The sequence below is a fragment of the Gymnoscopelus microlampas genome, assembly GCF_963454915.1.
Source record: "Gymnoscopelus microlampas genome assembly, chromosome: 11".
NCBI classification, from domain to species: Eukaryota; Metazoa; Chordata; class Actinopteri; order Myctophiformes; family Myctophidae; genus Gymnoscopelus; species Gymnoscopelus microlampas.
This window is the reverse complement of record NC_139948.1, coordinates 55,129,725-55,149,970: the sequence shown is the minus strand read 5'-3', so window position 1 is coordinate 55,149,970 and position 20,246 is coordinate 55,129,725. Positions and strand designations below refer to the sequence as shown.

The 20,246-nt window shown below is 39.3% G+C and overlaps 1 protein-coding gene across 1 annotated transcript in view; it reads left to right on the top strand.

Moving 5' to 3' along the window:
- The window catches only part of cdc27 (cell division cycle 27), a 42,657-nt gene extending 30,253 nt beyond the window's left edge, over nt 1–12,404 (top strand). The window contains exons 13-20 of the mRNA XM_084071565.1: nt 661–813; nt 1,569–1,649; nt 2,416–2,543; nt 3,518–3,635; nt 5,613–5,741; nt 6,157–6,231; nt 9,199–9,358; nt 11,993–12,404. Of these exons, the coding sequence (XP_083927691.1) occupies nt 661–813; nt 1,569–1,649; nt 2,416–2,543; nt 3,518–3,635; nt 5,613–5,741; nt 6,157–6,231; nt 9,199–9,358; nt 11,993–12,072 (924 nt within the window). The 3' untranslated portion in view covers nt 12,073–12,404. The remainder of the gene's footprint in view (nt 1–660; nt 814–1,568; nt 1,650–2,415; nt 2,544–3,517; nt 3,636–5,612; nt 5,742–6,156; nt 6,232–9,198; nt 9,359–11,992) is intronic.
- Nucleotides 12,405–20,246: the final 7,842 nt, after the last annotated feature.

Sequence of the window (20,246 nt, the reverse complement as noted above, 5' to 3'; positions counted from 1 at the left end):
AGAGACATTCAGGGTGCTTCTAGAGGACACACTATGGTCTCAATAGAGACATTCAGGGTGCTTCTTGAGGACACACTATGGTCTCAATAGAGACATTCAGGGTGCTTCATGAGGACACACTATGGTCTCAATAGAGACATTCAGGGTGCTTCTTGAGGACACACTATGGTCTCAATAGAGACATTCAGGGTGCTTCTTGAGGACACACTATGGTCTCAATAGAGACATTCAGGGTGCTTCTTGAGGACACACTATGGTCTCAATAGAGACATTCAGGGTGCTTCTAGAGGACACACTATGGTCTCAATAGAGACATTCAGGGTGCTTCTTGAGGTCACACTACATAGAGACATTCAGGGTGCTTCTTGAGGACACACTATGGTCTCAATAGAGACATTCAGGGTGCTTCTTGAGGACACACTATGGTCTCAATAGAGACATTCAGGGTGCTTCTTGAGGTCACACTACATAGTGTTTATTTGCATAGAGACATTGTAAAGTGATTGTTATTGTTCTCATTATGTATGTATTTTATGTTATAATTATGTATGTATTTTTTGTTATCAGGGCGTCCTTGAAAAAGAGAGCTTGCTCCCAATGGGCTTCCCTGAATAAATAAAAAAAGAAAGATATTAATAATAATGTGTTTATGTGTTAAAGGCAGAGAGGTTGTTCAGTGAGGTCAGACGTATAGAACCATACAGAGTTGAAGGGATGGAGATCTATTCCACAACACTCTGGCATTTGCAGAAAGACGTAGCTCTGTCCACTCTGTCCAAAGACCTGACTGACATCGATAAGAACTGTCCTGAGGTGAGAACTACAAACATGTCTACTCAAGAACTACAAACATGTCCACTCTGTAACAACTACAAACATGTCTACTCAAGAACTACAAACATGTCTACTCCTTAAGAACTACAAACATGTCCACTCTGTAAGAACTACAAACATGTCCACTCTGTAACAACTACAAACATGTCTACTCAAGAACTACAAACATGTCCACTCTGTAACAACTACAAACACGTCCACTCTGTAACAACAACAAACATGTCTACTCAAGAACTACAAACATGTCTACTCCTTAAGAACTACAAACATGTCTACTCTTTAACAACTAAAAACATATCTGCTCCTTAAGCACTACAAACATGTCTACTCTATAAGAACTACAAACATGTCTACTCTGTAACAACTACAAACATGTCTACTCAAGAACTACAAACATGTCTACTCCTTAAGAACTACACACATGTCTACTCTTTAACAACTAAAAACATATATGCTCCTTAAGCACTACAAACATGTCTACTCTATAAGAACTACAAACATGTCTACTCCTTAAGCACTGCAAACATGTCTACTCTGTAAGAACTACAAACATGTCTACTCTGTAAGAACTACAAACATTTCACTCTGTAACATATCTAACTGAGAGCCAATGGAGGGGGTGAAGATGGGGAGATATGTGAAGACCAGGCAGTGTGTACAGTTAATCATTCACTCACTGTGTGTGTGTGTGTGTGTGTGTGTGTGTGTGTGTGTGTGTGTGTGTGTGTGTGTAGTCGTGGTGTGTAGCAGGTAATTGTTTTAGTCTCCAGAGAGAACATGACATCGCTATCAAGTTCTTCCAACGAGCAATACAGGTAACTATTACATGTATGACCTAATTAATACAATACAGGTAACTATTACATGTATGACCTAATTAATACAATACAGGTAACTATTACATGTATGACCTAATTAATACAATACAGGTAACTATTACATGTATGACCTAATTAATACAATACAGGTAACTATTACATTTATGACCTAATTAATACAATACAGGTAACTATTACATGTATGACCTAATTAATACAATACAGGTAACTATTACATGTATGACCTAATTAATACAATACAGGTAACTATTACATTTATGACCTAATTAATACAATACAGGTAACTATTACATTTATGACCTAATTAATACAATACAGGTAACTATTACATTTATGACCTAATTAATACAATACAGGTAACTATTACATTTATGACCTAATTAATACAATACAGGTAACTATTACATGTATTACCTAATTAATACAATACAGGTAACTATTACATTTATGACCTAATTAATACAATACTATATTTTAAATGGGGAAAAATTAACAAATGTATTTGTTTGCTTAGGGTTAGGCAATGTATATGCCCATGTATGGAGAAAAGAGGGACAGACCGAGGTCCCTTTTATGCCCATGTATGGAGAAAAGAGGGACAGACCGAGGTCCCTTTTATGCCCATGTATGGACGAAAGGGGGACGGACAAAGCCTCATGTAGGCCGACCCCCTGGGTCTGACAATCATTGTAATATATCTAACTGTTACTATCTCTAAACATGTGTGTGTCTCCCTCTACAGGTGGACCCCAGCTTTGCGTACGCCTACACTCTGCTAGGACATGAGTTTGTATTAACAGAAGAGTTGGACAAAGCCTTATCCTGCTTCAGAAACGCCATCAGAGTCAACAGTAGACATTACAATGCCTGGTAAATATACCCCACTTCATAATACCTGCCTGGTAAATATACCCCACTTCATAATACCTGCCTGGTAAATATACCCCACTTCATAATACCTGCCTGGTAAATATACCCCACTTCATAATACCTGGTAATACCTGGTCAATATGTACAGTTTACACAATGCTTGGTAAATATGTAGCCTGGTAAACCCTCCCTCCGGAAATCTCATTTCCATTTGATTTCTGGAGTGAGTCTGGCCTGAAGCCTTGTATGGGCGTTTCTAGTGCATTACCAAATAACCGAGCCTATCAGCGCCGTCGCTCATCGTTCTGTGATTGACAGCGACAGTTTGCCAATCAGGTGGCGGGTTCGAGTGAGCCCGAATGAAGCAGAGTGCAGTCTGAGTGCAGCCGACAAAAAACGAACGGCAGCCATTGTTGTTTGTGCGAGTGCCTTCACTTCTTACTTTCGGTTTTAAAACTGTCTCAAACTTCTTTTTTGAGGCACGGAATTTACTTTTAAGATATCGTTTGGATAGAATTGAGTTGTTTAACTTCATATATGTGGTCAATTAATCATGACAGAGCCTATTTAAAAAAACATTTTTAGAAAACCGGCAGGGGCGGGGAGTGACACATGTACCCCAATAAGGCAACCTATTTTGGGCATGGCGATCTCAAAAGTCCCGTTGCGTCACATAGTCTGGAGGTGGTAAAAATGAACTGCTGATTGGCTGAAGGGGAAAAACGATCATTGGCTGAAGGGGTTGTCAGTCAACGGTATTACTCCCGCCCAACTCCAGCCCACAGCCAATATTGCAGAATGGGTGATCAGGCCAGACTCACTCCAGAAATCAAATGGAAATGAGATTTCCGGAGGGAGGGTTTACCAGGCTAGTAAATATGTACACTTAAGACAAATAACATACTGTGTGTGTGTGTGTGTGTGTGTGTGTGTGTGTGTGTGTGTGTGTGTGTGTGTGTGTGTGTGTGTGGTAGGTATGGCTTAGGGATGATCTACTACAAGCAGGAGAAGTTCAACTTGGCAGAGATTCACTTCAAGAAAGCTCTGAGCATCAACCCTCAGTCATCAGTGTTACTGTGTCACATAGGAGTGGTACGTTATGTCATCAGTGTTACTATGTCATCAGTGTTACTGTGTCACATAGGAGTGGTACGTTATGTCATCAGTGTTACTGTGTCACATAGAGTGGTACGTTATGTCATCAGTGTTACTGTGTCACATAGGAGTGGTACGTTATGTCATCAGTGTTACTGTGTCACATAGGAGTGATACGTTATGTCATCAGTGTTACTGTGTCACATAGGAGTGAGACGTTATGTCATCAGCGTTACTGTGTCACATAGAGTGGTACGTTATGTCATCAGTGTTACTGTGTCACATAGGAGTGAGACGTTATGTCATCAGCGTTACTGTGTCACATAGAGTGGTACGTTATGTCATCAGTGTTACTGTGTCACACAGGAGTGATACGTTATGTCATCAGTGTTACTGTACGTTATGTCATCAGTGTTACTGTGTCACATAGGAGTGATACGTTATGTCATCAGTGTTACTGTGTCACATAGGAGTGAGACGTTATGTCATCAGTGTTACTGTGTCACATAGGAGTGAGACGTTATGTCATCAGTGTTACTGTGTCACATAGGAGTGATACGTTATGTCATCAGTGTTACTGTGTCACATAGGAGTGAGACGTTATGTCATCAGTGTTACTGTGTCACATAGGAGTGATACGTTATGTCATCAGTGTTACTGTGTCACATAGGAGTGAGACGTTATGTCATCAGTGTTACTGTGTCACATAGGAGTGATACGTTATGTCATCAGTGTTACTGTGTCACATAGAGTGGTACGTTATGTCATCAGTGTTACTGTGTCACATAGGAGTGATACGTTATGTCATCAGTGTTACTGTACGTTATGTCATCAGTGTTACTGTGTCACATAGGAGTGAGACGTTATGTCATCAGTGTTACTGTGTCACATAGGAGTGGTACGTTATGTCATCAGTGTTACTGTGTCACATAGAGTGGTACGTTATGTCATCAGTGTTACTGTGTCACATAGGAGTGATACGTTATGTCATCAGTGTTACTGTGTCACATAGGAGTGAGACGTTATGTCATCAGTGTTACTGTGTCACATAGAGTGGTACGTTATGTCATCAGTGTTACTGTGTCACACAGGAGTGATACGTTATGTCATCAGTGTTACTGTACGTTATGTCATCAGTGTTACTGTGTCACATAGGAGTGATACGTTATGTCATCAGTGTTACTGTGTCACATAGGAGTGAGACGTTATGTCATCAGTGTTACTGTGTCACATAGGAGTGAGACGTTATGTCATCAGTGTTACTGTGTCACATAGGAGTGATACGTTATGTCATCAGTGTTACTGTGTCACATAGGAGTGATACGTTATGTCATCAGTGTTATTGTGTCACATAGGAGTGAGACGTTATGTCATCAGTGTTACTGTGTCACATAGGAGTGGTACGTTATGTCATCAGTGTTACTGTACGGTATGTCATCAGTGTTACTGTGTCACATAGGAGTGAGACGTTATGTCATCAGTGTTACTGTGTCACATAGGAGTGGTATGTTATGTCATCAGTGTTACTTAATGTTAATTAAAGCTCAGAGTTCAGTGTTACGTTCATTAATAATGTTAATTAATGTTAATTAATGTTCAGTGTTACTGTGTCACATATAGTGGTATGCCAGTGTATGGCATTCTGATATCACGTAATTTACATATATATTTAATGTACATATTCTGAATGCTAGGTGACATGTTGGACATGAATACAGACACAGTGTATAATGTCACCATGTTGATTTATATTTCACATGTTTGACATGTTATTGTGGAGCCAAACTTACAATCCTCACTCAGCCTAATACGTTCTGTTACACTGTATGTGTGTGTGTGTGTGTGTGTGTGTGTGTGTGTGTGTGTGTGTGTGTGTGTGTGTGTGTGTGTGTGTGTGTGTGTGTGTGTGTGTGTGTGTGTGTGTGTGTGTGTGTGTGTGTGTGTGTGTGTGTGTGTGTGTGTGTGTGTGTGTAGGTCCAACATGCTTTGAAGAAGTCAGACTGTGCTTTAGAGACTCTGAACAGAGCCATCAACATCGACCCCAAAAACCCCCTGTGCAAATTCCACCGAGCCTCCATACTGTTCGCTAACGAGAAATACAAGGTAAATATTTATATATATACTGTATATACAATACTACATACATATATAATACTACATACTGTTCACTAAGGAGAAATACAAGGTCCATATATCAGTAAATATACTCTTAATACTATAATGGTTGCTGTGGTTTATTGAGAACAATGGGAATCTGAGCCCGTCTTATTATAATTATTATTACTAGTCCATACCCATGGGGGGATATGCGCACATGATCTGGCAACCCGGGAGCCATTCATCCCATAGCTCGCGGGGCCATCCCACAGCTGGGCAGCCGTAACCATGGCGACATTCTCTTTACATAAAAACGCTAATAAACGGCTGACGGTTTGGGAAAGCTTTGTTGTTCTGTTGTTCCGTGCACATGGTAATGTGTGTGTGTGTGTGTGTGTGTGTGTGTGTGTGTGTGTTTCAGGCTGCTCTACAGGAGTTAGAGGAGTTGAAACAAATCGTTCCCAAAGAGTCTCTGGTTTACTTCCTCATCGGCAAGGTAACCTGACCTTTGAACTTTAACCTCTAGGTGTACAAGAGGTTGGGTCAGACGTCTGACCCAACCTTGTCCTGTCGTCTTTTTTTCCTCCCCCGTCGTAAGCATGCATTCGCCATGCGCGGGAAAACGATAACAGCGGCCCGAGCACGGCTTCACCCGGACGTGCAATGGGACGTGTGCATGCGCGATACGGCTTTTGATTTTGATACACTGTGTCGAACGTCATTTTCGGTACATTTTCGGTACCGTATCGAGTATCGTGACACCCTTAGTATATAAGTATATCTCTTGTATAATAATAATAATAATAATAACTAGAAAGTACTGTTCCTGAAGAAACAGTGTGGGATCGCTAAGAATGTTGATAGTATTACACTAGAAAGTTCTGTTCCTCATTAATTCTGTCTTACCTATTTATATGACATATTGTGATGTCACGTGAAGCTTGACCAATCTGATGGTTAGGGGTCAAAAGACTGGGGGAATAATAATAAATAGTGAAGATAACATTAGTGGGATCGCTTATCATTATTATTCCCCCCGTTTTTATTTGTGTAGCTATTTGTGAAGCACCTTTCATGACATGACATGTAGCTCAACGTGCTTTACGGAGCAACAATACAACTACAACTACTTTAACAATAAAGCAAATAAAAAGAAAAGCAAAAGCATAAAACATTAAAATAATAGCAGAAGGCAGTGAATCAGGACATACAGCATAACAACACTTAAACATCAGGCCATACAGGATAACAACACTTAAACATCAGGACATACAGCATAACAACACTTAAACATCAGGCCATACAGCATAACAACACTTAAACATCAGGCCATACAGCATAACAACACTTAAACATCAGGACATACAGCATAACAACACTTAAACATCAGGCCATACAGCATAACAACACTTAAACATCAGGCCATACAGCATAACAACACTTAAACATCAGGCCATACAGCATAACAACACTTAAACATCAGGCCATACAGCATAACAACACTTAAACATCAGGCCATACAGCATAACAACACTTAAACATCAGGCCATACAGGATAACAACACTTAAACATCAGGCCATACAGCATAACAACACTTAAACATCAGGACATACAGCATAACAACACTTAAACATCAGGCCATACAGGATAACAACACTTAAACATCAGGCCATACAGCATAACAACACTTAAACATCAGGCCATACAGGATAACAACACTTAAACATCAGGCCATACAGCATAACAACACTTAAACATCAGGCCATACAGCATAACAACACTTAAACATCAGGCCATACAGCATAACAACACTTAAACATCAGGCCATACAGCATAACAACACTTAAACATCAGGCCATACAGCATAACAACACTTAAACATCAGGCCATACAGCATAACAACACTTAAACATCAGGCCATACAGCATAACAACACTTAAACATCAGGCCATACAGCATAACAACACTTAAACATCAGGCCATACAGGATAACAACACTTAAACATCAGGCCATACAGGATAACAACACTTAAACATCAGGCCATACAGCATAACAACACTTAAACATCAGGCCATACAGCATAACAACACTTAAACATCAGGCCATACAGGATAACAACACTTAAACATCAGGCCATACAGCATAACAACACTTAAACATCAGGACATACAGCATAACAACACTTAAACATCAGGCCATACAGGATAACAACACTTAAACATCAGGCCATACAGCATAACAACACTTAAACATCAGGCCATACAGGATAACAACACTTAAACATCAGGCCATACAGCATAACAACACTTAAACATCAGGCCATACAGCATAACAACACTTAAACATCAGGCCATACAGGATAACAACACTTAAACATCAGGCCATACAGGATAACAACACTTAAACATCAGGCCATACAGCATAACAACACTTAAACATCAACCACACAATCAGCTAAAAGCCAGAGTGAAGAAGTAGGTCTTGAGCTGTGCTGTAAAGATATCCACAGAGGATGCCTGAGACTAGGTATAAGGTGTATAATATAAGGTATTTAACCCTATAAGTGTATAGTGTGTATATAGGTGTATAGTGTGTGTATAAGTGTATCTCTTGTATAAGGTATATAATAAGGTATATTATACAACAGGTAGTTCCGACCAAGCAATCTGATTGGTTGAAATAGCTATCTAGCCGTGCTTCAAACCAGCATGATAGCACAGGCCTAAATCACATTAATAAATCACTCTGCACTGCAGTCCTCACCTGATTAGACCATATAAGGCACAGCTGTGCTGTGACGTCACGCTGTCCCACGGTAGGACAACAAACAGCACGGCGAAAATAGCCGATCTACAAGTTCACAACACGTCGCCATCGCGAGGCATTGTCAGCTTGTAGATCAGCTACAAGTGACACGGTCGTACGACGGAGCATATAGCCAACTGGAATTCATTCCACTGCGCAAGCATTGATAGCTCAGCTGTGTTGATGAGACGGTGCCTCAAAGCACTGCTACAGGGACTATTTAATGTCTCAGTCAAATAAACTCTTCTCTTTACAGGGAAACGGACAATAGCTAAACGTTTTTATTATTAATTGCCCCACAATATGAATACATGTGGATGTGTTTTGTTGGTAACTGTTGTATAATCGCAATATTACACTCGAGGGTGTGCTTTACCGTCATTATTGGCACTTCAGTGATGCTCGCGGAACTCGACTCCGCCTCGTTCCTGACCGCATCACTGGCGTGCCAATAATGTAAGGTAAAGCACACCCTCGAGTGTAATATTGCTTAATTTAACCCTCTCGGTGTATAGGTCTAATATATAGATGTATAGGTCTAATAGGTATAAGGTATATGTATATTTAACCCTATAGGTGTATAAGGTATATAATAAGGTGTATTTAACCCTCTAGGTGTATAAGGTATATATAATAAGGTATATTTAACCCTTTAGGTGTATAAGAAGTTGGGTCAGACTCATCTAGCTCTGATGAACTTCTCGTGGGCGATGGATCTGGACCCTAAAGGAGCCAACAACCAGATCAAAGAAGCCATCGATAAACGATACCTACCTGACGACGAGGAGCCAATCACAGAGCAGTATACTTACTCAGGTAAGAAGCAACCAATCGCTGCGTCTAACAGCAGTTATAATGGTATAATGTTGGCTGTGAAACAACCATTTGAAACCATTTGAGTCATTGTTTCTATAGACATTAGTTTTATTACATTCTTTTTTTTACATTTTTGTAGATGCTCGTCTTTCCTTCAATTTTTCGTCTTTTTTTTATTTTTATTTAACCTTTATTTAACCAGTAAAAACACATTGAGACACAGTCTCTTTTTCAAGTGGGAACTGGCCAAGATGCAGCGTTAAAATTACACAGTCTAAGCTTAACATACGAATACAAAACAAACAACAAAATAGTCATCCAAGATACATCACAAATACATAAGATAACTCCAAATAATACACTTTACACAATAGAAAAAAGCTACCGCTAGGCTAGTAAACCTCCGGACAGGTGCAGTTGTTTGTGAATGAAACTAAAGTGATTCTTTTGAAGCTTCTCAAGGGAATTAGAGCCAATTTAAGTTATAGTCTGGAGATCATTCCACGACCAAGGGCCAAAGAAAGAAAGACATTTTTTTACCCCCCTCAGACGAAAATGAAGGTACTTCACATCGTAACCAAGCATTTGATCTGAGATTTAAGCCATTTCTAACCATTTTGAATTTGGAGGTAATGTAGTAGGGGAGCTCACTGAGAATAGCTTTATAAATTAAATTATACCTATGTCGCAGCCTGCGCATAGTCAAAGAGGACCAATCAACTGCAGCGTACAACGTGCAATGGTGAGTTCTGAAAGGAGAATAGGCTCTATGCACAGCAGCCATATTGGACAGAAATTGGGCCCCTTCCTTACTTCCTTCACAGGTGTTACCAATGACACTAATGAAGGCTCTGTTCCATTTAGTGTAGCACAGTGGTTCTCAAACCTTTTCATTTCAAGGACCCCCATAACTCTCAGAGTTACACCCTCTCAAGGAACCATGAGGGTCCCTGGACCACTCTTTGAGACCCACTAGTATTTCTAGCGAGCCAACATGCACAATATCAGCACCCTGACTCGAATGGAACAGAGCCTTGATTAGTATCATTGGTAACACCTGTGAAGGAAGTCAGAAGAGGCCCAATCTTTGGGCAGTGCAGCATAGATACAGGGGATCCAGTTTGGACAGTGTGGAGGCACAAGCAAACCTGTAAATATTGTCACCATAATCCATGGGACAAAAACAGACCAGTGACCAATTTGTTTGCGAGCGGTGCAGGCAGAACAAGCCTTCAGTCTGTAGAAAAAACTTAGAGTAGATTTCAGCTTCTTACTCGAGGCATCAATGTGGAATTTAAATTTTAGATTTTAAATTCCATATTGATTTTTATTTTACTTTTTTAGGTTTCTGTGCATTTTTTATTCATTTTTTAATTATTTTTTTGCTACTTTTATCTTTTATCATCATGTGTCATCATTATGAATGATCTGCATGGAAATACAACTATATTATTAACAATCTAAAATCTGTCTGTCTGTCTGTCTGTCTGTCTGTCTGTCTGTCTCTCTCTACCTGTCTGTCTGTCTGTCTGTCTGTCTGTCTGTCTGTCTGTCTGTCTCTACCTGTCTGTCTGTCTGTCTCTCTCTACCTGTCTGTCTCTCTCTACCTGTCTGTCTGTCTGTATCTGTCTCTACCTGTCTGTCTGTCTGTCTGTCTGTCTGTCTGTCTGTCTGTCTCTCTCTACCTGTCTGTCTGTCTGTCTGTCTGTCTGTCTGTCTGTCTCTACCTGTCTGTCTGTCTGTCTGTCTGTCTGTCTCTCTCTACCTGTCTGTCTGTCTGTCTGTCTGTCTCTACCTGTCTGTCTGTCTGTCTCTCTCTACCTGTCTGTCTCTCTCTACCTGTCTGTCTGTCTGTATCTGTCTCTACCTGTCTGTCTGTCTGTCTGTCTGTCTGTCTGTCTCTCTCTACCTGTCTGTCTCTCTCTACCTGTCTGTCTGTCTGTATCTGTCTCTACCTGTCTGTCTCTCTCTACCTGTCTGTCTCTCTCTACCTGTCTGTCTGTCTGTCTGTCTCTCTCTACCTGTCTGTCTGTCTGTCTGTATCTGTCTCTACCTGTCTGTCTCTCTCTACCTGTCTGTCTCTCTCTACCTGTCTGTCTGTCTGTCTGTCTGTCTCTCTCTACCTGTCTGTCTGTCTGTCTGTCTGTATCTGTCTCTACCTGTCTGTCTCTCTCTACCTGTCTGTCTGTCTGTCTGTCTGTCTGTCTGTCTGTCTGTCTGTCTGTCTGTCTCTCTCTACCTGTCTGTCTGCCTGTCTGTCTCTCTCTACCTGTCTGTCTCTCTCTACCTGTCTGTCTCTCTCTACCTGTCTGTCTGTCTGTCTGTCTGTCTGTCTGTCTGTATCTGTCTCTACCTGTCTGTCTCTCTGTCTGTCTGTCTCTCTCTACCTGTCTGTCTGCCTGTCTGTCTCTCTCTACCTGTCTGTCTCTCTCTACCTGTCTGTCTCTCTCTACCTGTCTGTCTGTCTGTCTGTCTGTATCTGTCTCTACCTGTCTGTCTCTCTGTCTGTCTGTCTCTCTCTACCTGTCTGTCTGTCTGTATCTGTCTCTACCTGTCTGTCTCTCTGTCTGTCTGTCTGTCTGTCTCTCTCTACCTGTCTGCCTGTCTGTCTCTCTCTACCTGTCTGTCTGTCAGTAGCAGACGTTGAGGAGAGCAGTATGACGGACGCAGACGACACCCAATTACAAACCACAGAGAGTGATGATGTACTTTAGACTCCGCCCCTTGGTCCTGCTGCAGCCAATCACAGTCCTTCTAAACTAAGACACCTCAAAGCTCTCATTGGCTCAGACTGGTCGCTAGGCAACGTTAGCACAGAACTCCGGTTGCTAAGGGGCCAGAGTTGTTTATTGGTTGATTCTAACAGGAACTGGAATGATGTCAGAGTGATGACACAGTGTAAGCCCCTCCCCAGACCCTCCCCCTGCACTCTGATTGGCTGAACTGCTGCTCATTCTTTCTCCTGTTTCATGTGGAGGTTTTTTTTTTATGTTTTTATCGTTGTCATGGTAACAAATTCTGAATCAATAAAATGTCATAAACCCTTCCTGCTGTCTTCTTCTGTGGTGTATCATTTATATACACTTCCTGCTGTCTTCTTCTGTGGTGTATCATTTATATACACTTCCTGCTGTCTTCTTCAGTGGTGTATCATTTATATTCTGTGTTGGGCTGGTTATCTGCTGCTAACGTGCTAACCAGGCTGCGTCCCTGCTTTTCCAGGACCAGTTCCAGTTCAAAAGTCTTGACTAGATATTACTATATTATTATAAAAGTGTTCTTTATAGTATAGTGTATTATAAATGAGTTATTTATAATAAAATGGCTTATTTTACAGATGTTTCTCTGTCCCAGCAACACACTCTATCTGAAGAGTCCATCTGCAGTCTGACGGACGAGACATAGAGGGCGCTGTCCCTTATTTTAACTCTATAGACGCCTTAACAGACGACGTCACACTGATATGAAACAGTATGCGCGCGCAGGTCTGCAGCAAAAGAAGCCCACCGCTCATAAGATGTAATGTTAAAGTGGTCACAGCCTCACGTGTAAAGATGCTTCCCATCACACTTTCAGATGCTGTTTTTCTCTCAGTGTGGAGGAAGAATGCTCAGGATTTTTACTGTGATCTCTGCCTCTTGAAATATATAATCCTTGGTTTCTGTTGTGTGTAAACAATAATAACTCAAAGCAGTTGTCCTCAAAACTCCACCTCCAGTGTCTGTCATAAGAACGGAGGGAGCGCTCTATGATCATGGCATCAGAACCTGCTTGGCTTGCGCAGCTGCAGCCCGTCAAGACTAATTTATGCTCCGTCCCGCGAAGGTGTCGCGCGCAGAGAACGGCCGAGAATAGCAGATCTCCAAGCTCACAGCGGTCGCATCCGCGACGCGATTGTGAGCTTGAATGTCAGCTGTTCTCGGTGCGCAATACCGTTGCGCGATGAAGTATATATGTGTCGCCAGGGCGCACCCCACTAGCCTACACACAGAGGAGGTTGAATGAACTGAAACAAGCTCACCCCAAAACAGCAGGTTTGGGGATCTGTTGGGAATTGATTACATGAAACAGTCACCTGTGCGTCCAGTCTCAATGTTCGTAAACAAATAATTGGTCTATGCTCTGTCCCCATAAGATGGTCTAAAAACTGATAAAATGAGATTTAATGTGAATATAGTACGTGAAATCATTATGGACATATTAAACATTAATTAAATGTGTGTTCCAATGCTCAATAATATAATCTTCCATTATTTACTGTCTTGGTTGATGGGTATGATTTGGGAATCATGACATTCTGCTAAACGCACTATAGTCTATAGTGGTAAAATATATACCTTCTACGGACAAAGTCAGATATAGAGCAGCTAGCCGCTAAAATAATAAGAATGGGGAAGTAGTGCTGTCAAAAGCCCATAATATAACTAATAAGAATGGGGGAAGTACCCAGATAGCAAAATATGGGTGCATCAACGTTGAAAAATAGTCGGCCATAACGGTTGAATCAACGTTCGATCCCAACGTTGAAACTGTACAGAAATCGCAACCCTATTCCTTGTTGATTCAACGTTGTGTTTCAACCACTAACTAACACTATATCAACGTTGATTCAACCATCATCTAAATGGTATTCTGCATGCTGATTTTAGTTGATTTTATGTTGAATCAACGTTATGAATCAATATTGATTCAACCATCATCTAAACGGTAATCTGCATGCACATTTTAGTTGATTTAATGTTGAATCAACATTAGGAATCAACATTGATTCAACCATCATCTAAACGGTAATCTGCATGCACATTTTAGTTGATTTTATGTTGAATCAACATCAGGAATCGAACACTGATTTAATTTATAAATTGATTATACTGAATCATGTTAGAAATCAACATTGATCCTGATCATCCAACAACCTAATGGTAATCTGCATGTACATTTTAAATCATGTGTATGCTGATATACTGTAAGGCTACATCTTGTTCAAAATTACCTTACATTTCCCAAAATGTGAAAATATAAAAATAAAGACAGACAATATGATTTGAATCTTCACATTTATTGAACCAAGGCATTTAGACCTGCTTTGAACTGCTTTAAGCATTGTTTTTATGATTTAACAGATGAAATATAGAACATATAGAAGATTGTAGATCTGCTATTTATGAAAGAAATCGTGAAAATGTCTGCAAGCATTTGGATATTTTGTAAGTGAATATATGCCACATGAGCACTTTACACCTATATAAAAATGCTATTTGAAAATAATTGATCTGCAAGTTTAAATTACAAACCAAACCACCATTATTTACAAGCGATTCGACAAAAACAATACCCAACATGGCTTATAATGACCAAACGTGTACTAACTTTGCAGACTAAACCAACGGTCTGACAAAACACACTGACAAGTGCTCTAGTAATACAAATGGCTTAATTAATAAAGCCTAACGGGCCATCCACACCAAGCACTATATATACACATTTTTAATTTATTTTATTTTATAGAATTTAGAGTAGCCAATGATTGTGAACCTCTTTTCGTCCACAAAGTCATTATGCTAATTAATTCCTCACACATTTCTGTGTTGCTACTGCAATTGTAGCCTAGTAGCCCCTCCATCCTTCTCCTCCTGTTCAACACAACTAAAGACGAACAGTATCTGTGTTGATGATAACAATATGAGTGATTTGCTGGTACTCTGGAAGACATGAGCAACTGCCCACTGAAATGATCATGTCTGCACTGTATTTAAACTAAATAATTCTACAACGATATGATTGACAAAAGTGATATGCTTAGTGTGGACAGCCCCATTACAGTTTGAAAGAGTACATTATTTCACACATGAACAAGTGAACACTTGTCAATTTCAAAAAAGTGCCTTACTTTTACTTAATGGTATTACATTCAAAGTCTTAATAATTTGCAGCTCTAAAGTACTTAAAATGAATAAAAGTGGCTTCATTTAGAACTCCTATCACTTTACAACATTTTCTCATGCATGAGAAAAATAAAATGCATGCATTTTAGTCTACTGTCACAAAGGAGGGCTGAGGACAACCTGCCTACCAGTGATCCACTATACAATCTTTGAATAAAGTTCAATATGTTCTTCATATCATTAGGGTACTTCAAATTGAGTGCATACGTCAGGCTAAACAGCAGGCACGGTGCTTGAGGGAGGTTATGGAAATTATCCATCACAATACCTCCTTCAAGGATGATGGCTGTTGACACTGGCTGAAGGTCGACACCATCTGAGGGAGGTGAATCTTCACTGCTCACAGTCAGCAATCCGACCGATACCTCTGCCCAGGCGTCTTCACTTTCGCTGTCACAATCCTGTACAGAACCAAACAAAAACAACATTACAACAGGGAAATGTAGACACTTCACACACATCTGCATTGAGAAGTTTTATCAACATTGGTTGGCCTACTGTTTTTTGACAGTATATTACTCATGGTAAACTTATCAGCACAGTAAAATATGTATCTGAAAACATTTTAGGCTAGAATTAAGCAACTTGGTAACAAACATTCTGCATAGTGGCCATCTCTCTCTCCCTTGAGCAACGTGTGAGTGCAGGCTACAAACACTTACACTGCACACCATGTGAGTGAGATTCCACCGTGCTATAGCCTGAAGGGATTGAACCTTCTGATTGATTTGCAAGGCCGTTTCAGACTGAAACTTCAAAATAAAATTAACGAAAATGTAATTTCACTGGACCTTTAAGGTGTAACTATGAGAACTTACCAAGACAGTCGTGTAGAAACTGCTGTGGTCATCTCCAAGCAGAAGAAGGAGGCCTCGGAGAACAAGCCTACCCAGCACGGTCACGTCTGGTTTCTACAAGTGGATAATGAACAAATAAAGTTCAAGATCTGACCATCACAAGTTACAGTACAGTTACAGCATCAAACACCACAATATATGTTTGATGAACAGTTGCAGAGAGCAGTTGCTGATTGGAGATGTGATTTAAAAATAGTACAATCCACAGCATTTAGTTATCAACAACGATCAATAGTTAGCAATACTTTAACACTCTGTAATACAGCCGGGAAGCAGAAGTACTATTTGGGGTAATAGGTTGTACATAAACTTAGTCATGATAATTACAAATATAAGAAGCATGTTGTAGACTTACCCATCAATTTGCACAATTCCGGATAATTTCTCTCTAATGGCACCTTTCTTGGACTTTAAGATAGTGACCAATGGTGGTGTGTAGCGATCCAGAGCATCAAAGAAGTCTGTCTCTAGGTGTGTGGTGGTGATCCTGTTAAACTCAGCATAAGCCTACAACACAGCAAACCACAGAACAAAATACAGTGACTAAATACATTTGAAAAAGTGTGTAAATTAGGAAAACATTTGGTTAATTGTCATACAAATAATTATGATCAACAATGTAACTGTTTTGGCATTAAACATTGGACGAAATTACATTTCGGTTCCGACTTTTAGGCTTTGTAAACAAAAAAGAAATGACTGACATGACTGACAATGACCGGGGCCAATAATACCATTATGTACTATGGCCAGAACAGGCCAGGCATTTAAAAATGTTGAAAAATAGTGAGAGTAGCCGACCTACATGTTCACAACACATCACTTTGCGAGATGTTGCGAGCTTGTAGATCTGCTACTTTCACTATTCTTCAATAGATAAATGTATACAGATGAACGCTTTTTCTCATAACTGTGATCAGACAATTACCTATATTAAAATTGGCTTACAGGAGATCCCCCATGACAGTAGTAGTAGATTTGACAGTAGTAGATTTTATTTGGTCTGTAAGGCAGTTATGTACATACACTGTTCTTTTTCACACTCTTTTTTTCCCCATCAATAATAATTGTAATAATAGTAGTACTAAATAATAAATAATAATGATGGTAATACACAGACCAAAAGGTGTAGGCTGAAGCCTAAGCTTATTATGCCTACCCTTTGCACATGTTAATAAACATCATGCTAAAAGGAGATACTAGCATGCTGGAGTAATACAAACACAAAACAACCAAAACAAAACAAAGATCAAAACATACAAGATGTTTTGACAGAAACGAGTACAAAAAAATAAATAATCAAAGTACAATAACTTGAATTTGCAAACAATAAGGAAGAGAAGAAAGCAATGAAAGGTGCAAGATTTTTTTTTTTTTTTTTTTTGTCACACGATGTAGTCTTTTTTATAGGACACGTATATATATATATATATATATATATATATATATATATACACATTCGCATAAATATACTCATACATATATATACATACATATTACGCTCATACTACACCTACATCCTCCTTTTGTATTTACAAATTAGAATATATATATATATATATTTTTTTGTTCTTTATTTACCCAGGGTAGTAGCTGAGCACAAGTGCTCATTTTCAGCAACGCCCTGCACATAGAAACACACAGACAGACAGACACATTAAAACCTGGGAGCTGACAAGTACAACCACAGTCTTATACTGTTGGCCACTACGCAGCTCCACTGGAGCAGTTGGGGTTCAGTGCCTTGCTCAAGGGCACTTCAGTGGTGTTGGGGAAGTGGTGAACATTCACTTCCCCACCCAGATTTTTCCTGCCGGTCCGGGGATTTGAACCGGCAACCTTCCGGCAACGAGGGCGCTCCTCTAACCTTTAGGCCACCACTGCCCCTAAATGCCCCTAATTCTATTGAATATACTTCACTCTAGGGTTCTATATTTATTTATTACTTTTGATTTGTACATCTTTTTAAATTTATATATAGAGCTACAGTTTTTTAAATCGTCATCTAAACTATTCCATAATTTTACCCCTATTACCGATACACAGCTGGTTTTGTTATTTATTCTTGCGTTATTTTGTTTGAAAATGGCAGTTCCTCTGAGCTCATACTGGCTCTCTCTGGGGTGAAACAGTTCCTGGACACAGGTGGGAAGCAGATGATTGTGTGCCTTGTACATTATGATTGCGGTACTCAAGTCAACTAGATCCTGTAGTTTTAAAGTTTGAAAATCAATGAATAATGGATTTGTTGGGGCAAGGTAGTCTGATTTGCTTACAATTCTTAAGGCCTTTTTCTGAAGTAAAACTATTGGTTTGATAGCCGTTTTGTAGTTGTTCCCCCACACTTCCACACAATAACTCATGTATGGGAGTACGAGGGAACAATACAATATGTACAGTGACTTTTGGTTTAGTATTGGTTTCATTCTGTACATTACTGCAATGGTCTTAGATATTTTGGTCCTTAGGTTATTAATATGCGTTTTCCAATTTACTTTACTATCTATTATAATACCCAAAAACTTAGTTTCAAATACGCGTTCTATTTCTACGTTATTAATCATGATTTTAGCCCCTTTGGTAATTGGTCTATTACCAAAGATGATGAATTTAGTTTTACTTATATTAAGTGACAATTTGTTAAGGTCAAACCATTTTTTAAGTACTGACAGTTCATTTTGTACTGTGTCCAGGAGCTGGTCCAGGTCTTTACCGGAGCAACACAGACTGGTGTCGTCTGCAAAGAGGACACAGCTCATTTGATTAAAGATTTCACATATATCATTTATGTACATTATGAACAGTCTTGGACCCAGGACTGAGCCTTGTGGGACTCCATAAGTTATTTTTTTCCTATCTGAATCGTTGCTGTTCATGTGCACATACTGGAGTCTGTCACTGAGATAACTTTTTAGCCATTCATTAGCCTTGCCTCTGACTCCATATCTTTCCATTTTCTTCAGAAGTGTTTCGTGATGAATAGTATCGAATGCCTTGCTAAGGTCAATAAAAACCCCAACTGTATATTGTTAGTTGCTGTTGTTATTTGTTCTACTAGGTCTATAACCGCCATTGAGGTTGACCTGTTTGGTCTGAAGCCATACTGGTGTTTACTGAGTAAATTATGTTTTTCAATAAAATTGTCGAGCCTGGCTGCAAAGAGTTTTTCAAGAATCTTTGAAAATTGTGAGAGCAGAGAGATTGGTCTGTAATTAGTAAATTGGTACTTGTCTCCACTTTTGAAAATCGGGATAACTTTAGCGATTTTCATATTCCTAGGGAATTTGCCAGTTAGAAAAGACTGATTACAAATATAGGTTAATGGCTTTACAATTGTGTTAATTATTTCTTTTACTATCATCATGTCTATATCTGTGTGGTCCGTAGATCTTTTGTTTTTGAAATGTTTAACAATCTCTACGATTTCAGTTTCATGCACTTTATTGATAAAGATTGAACTTAGATTTGGTTTAATATTATGTTCATTAATACCAGTTGTGTCTCTCGGCTCTACAATTTTATTTGCTAGTGTAGGTCCTACATTAACAAAGAAGTCGTTAAATTCGTTCACAATTTCCTTAGTTTCCTGAATAATTAAATTGTCTTTGATAAATTGGTTTGGATATTCTGGTTTAGGTTTACCTTTTTTTATTATACTATTTAATATTTTCCAAGTCCCTTGTATGTTACACCTATGCTGTTCCAATAGCTCTTGATAATAATCCTTCTTTTTAGTTCTTATAATACTTGTTAACTTATTTTTATATATTTTATACCTTTTTTCAGCTTCTTTGGTTCTATTTTTCATATATAGTTTATACAGTAGGTTTTTCTTACTACAGGCATTTTCAAGGCCTTTTGTGATCCATGGCCTATCTTGTTTGGATTTGATTTTATTCGTTGTTGTTCTAACTGGACAATGCTTATCATAGAGTTCCAATATAATGGATAGAAATGCCTCATAGGCCTGGTCGGGGTCCTCATTAACATAGACCTCATTCCAGTCCTGCGTGCTAAGATCTGCTTTTAGGGCGGCGACAGCCCCAGGAGTTCTACATCTTGTCTGCTTGAGATTGTATTTACTGT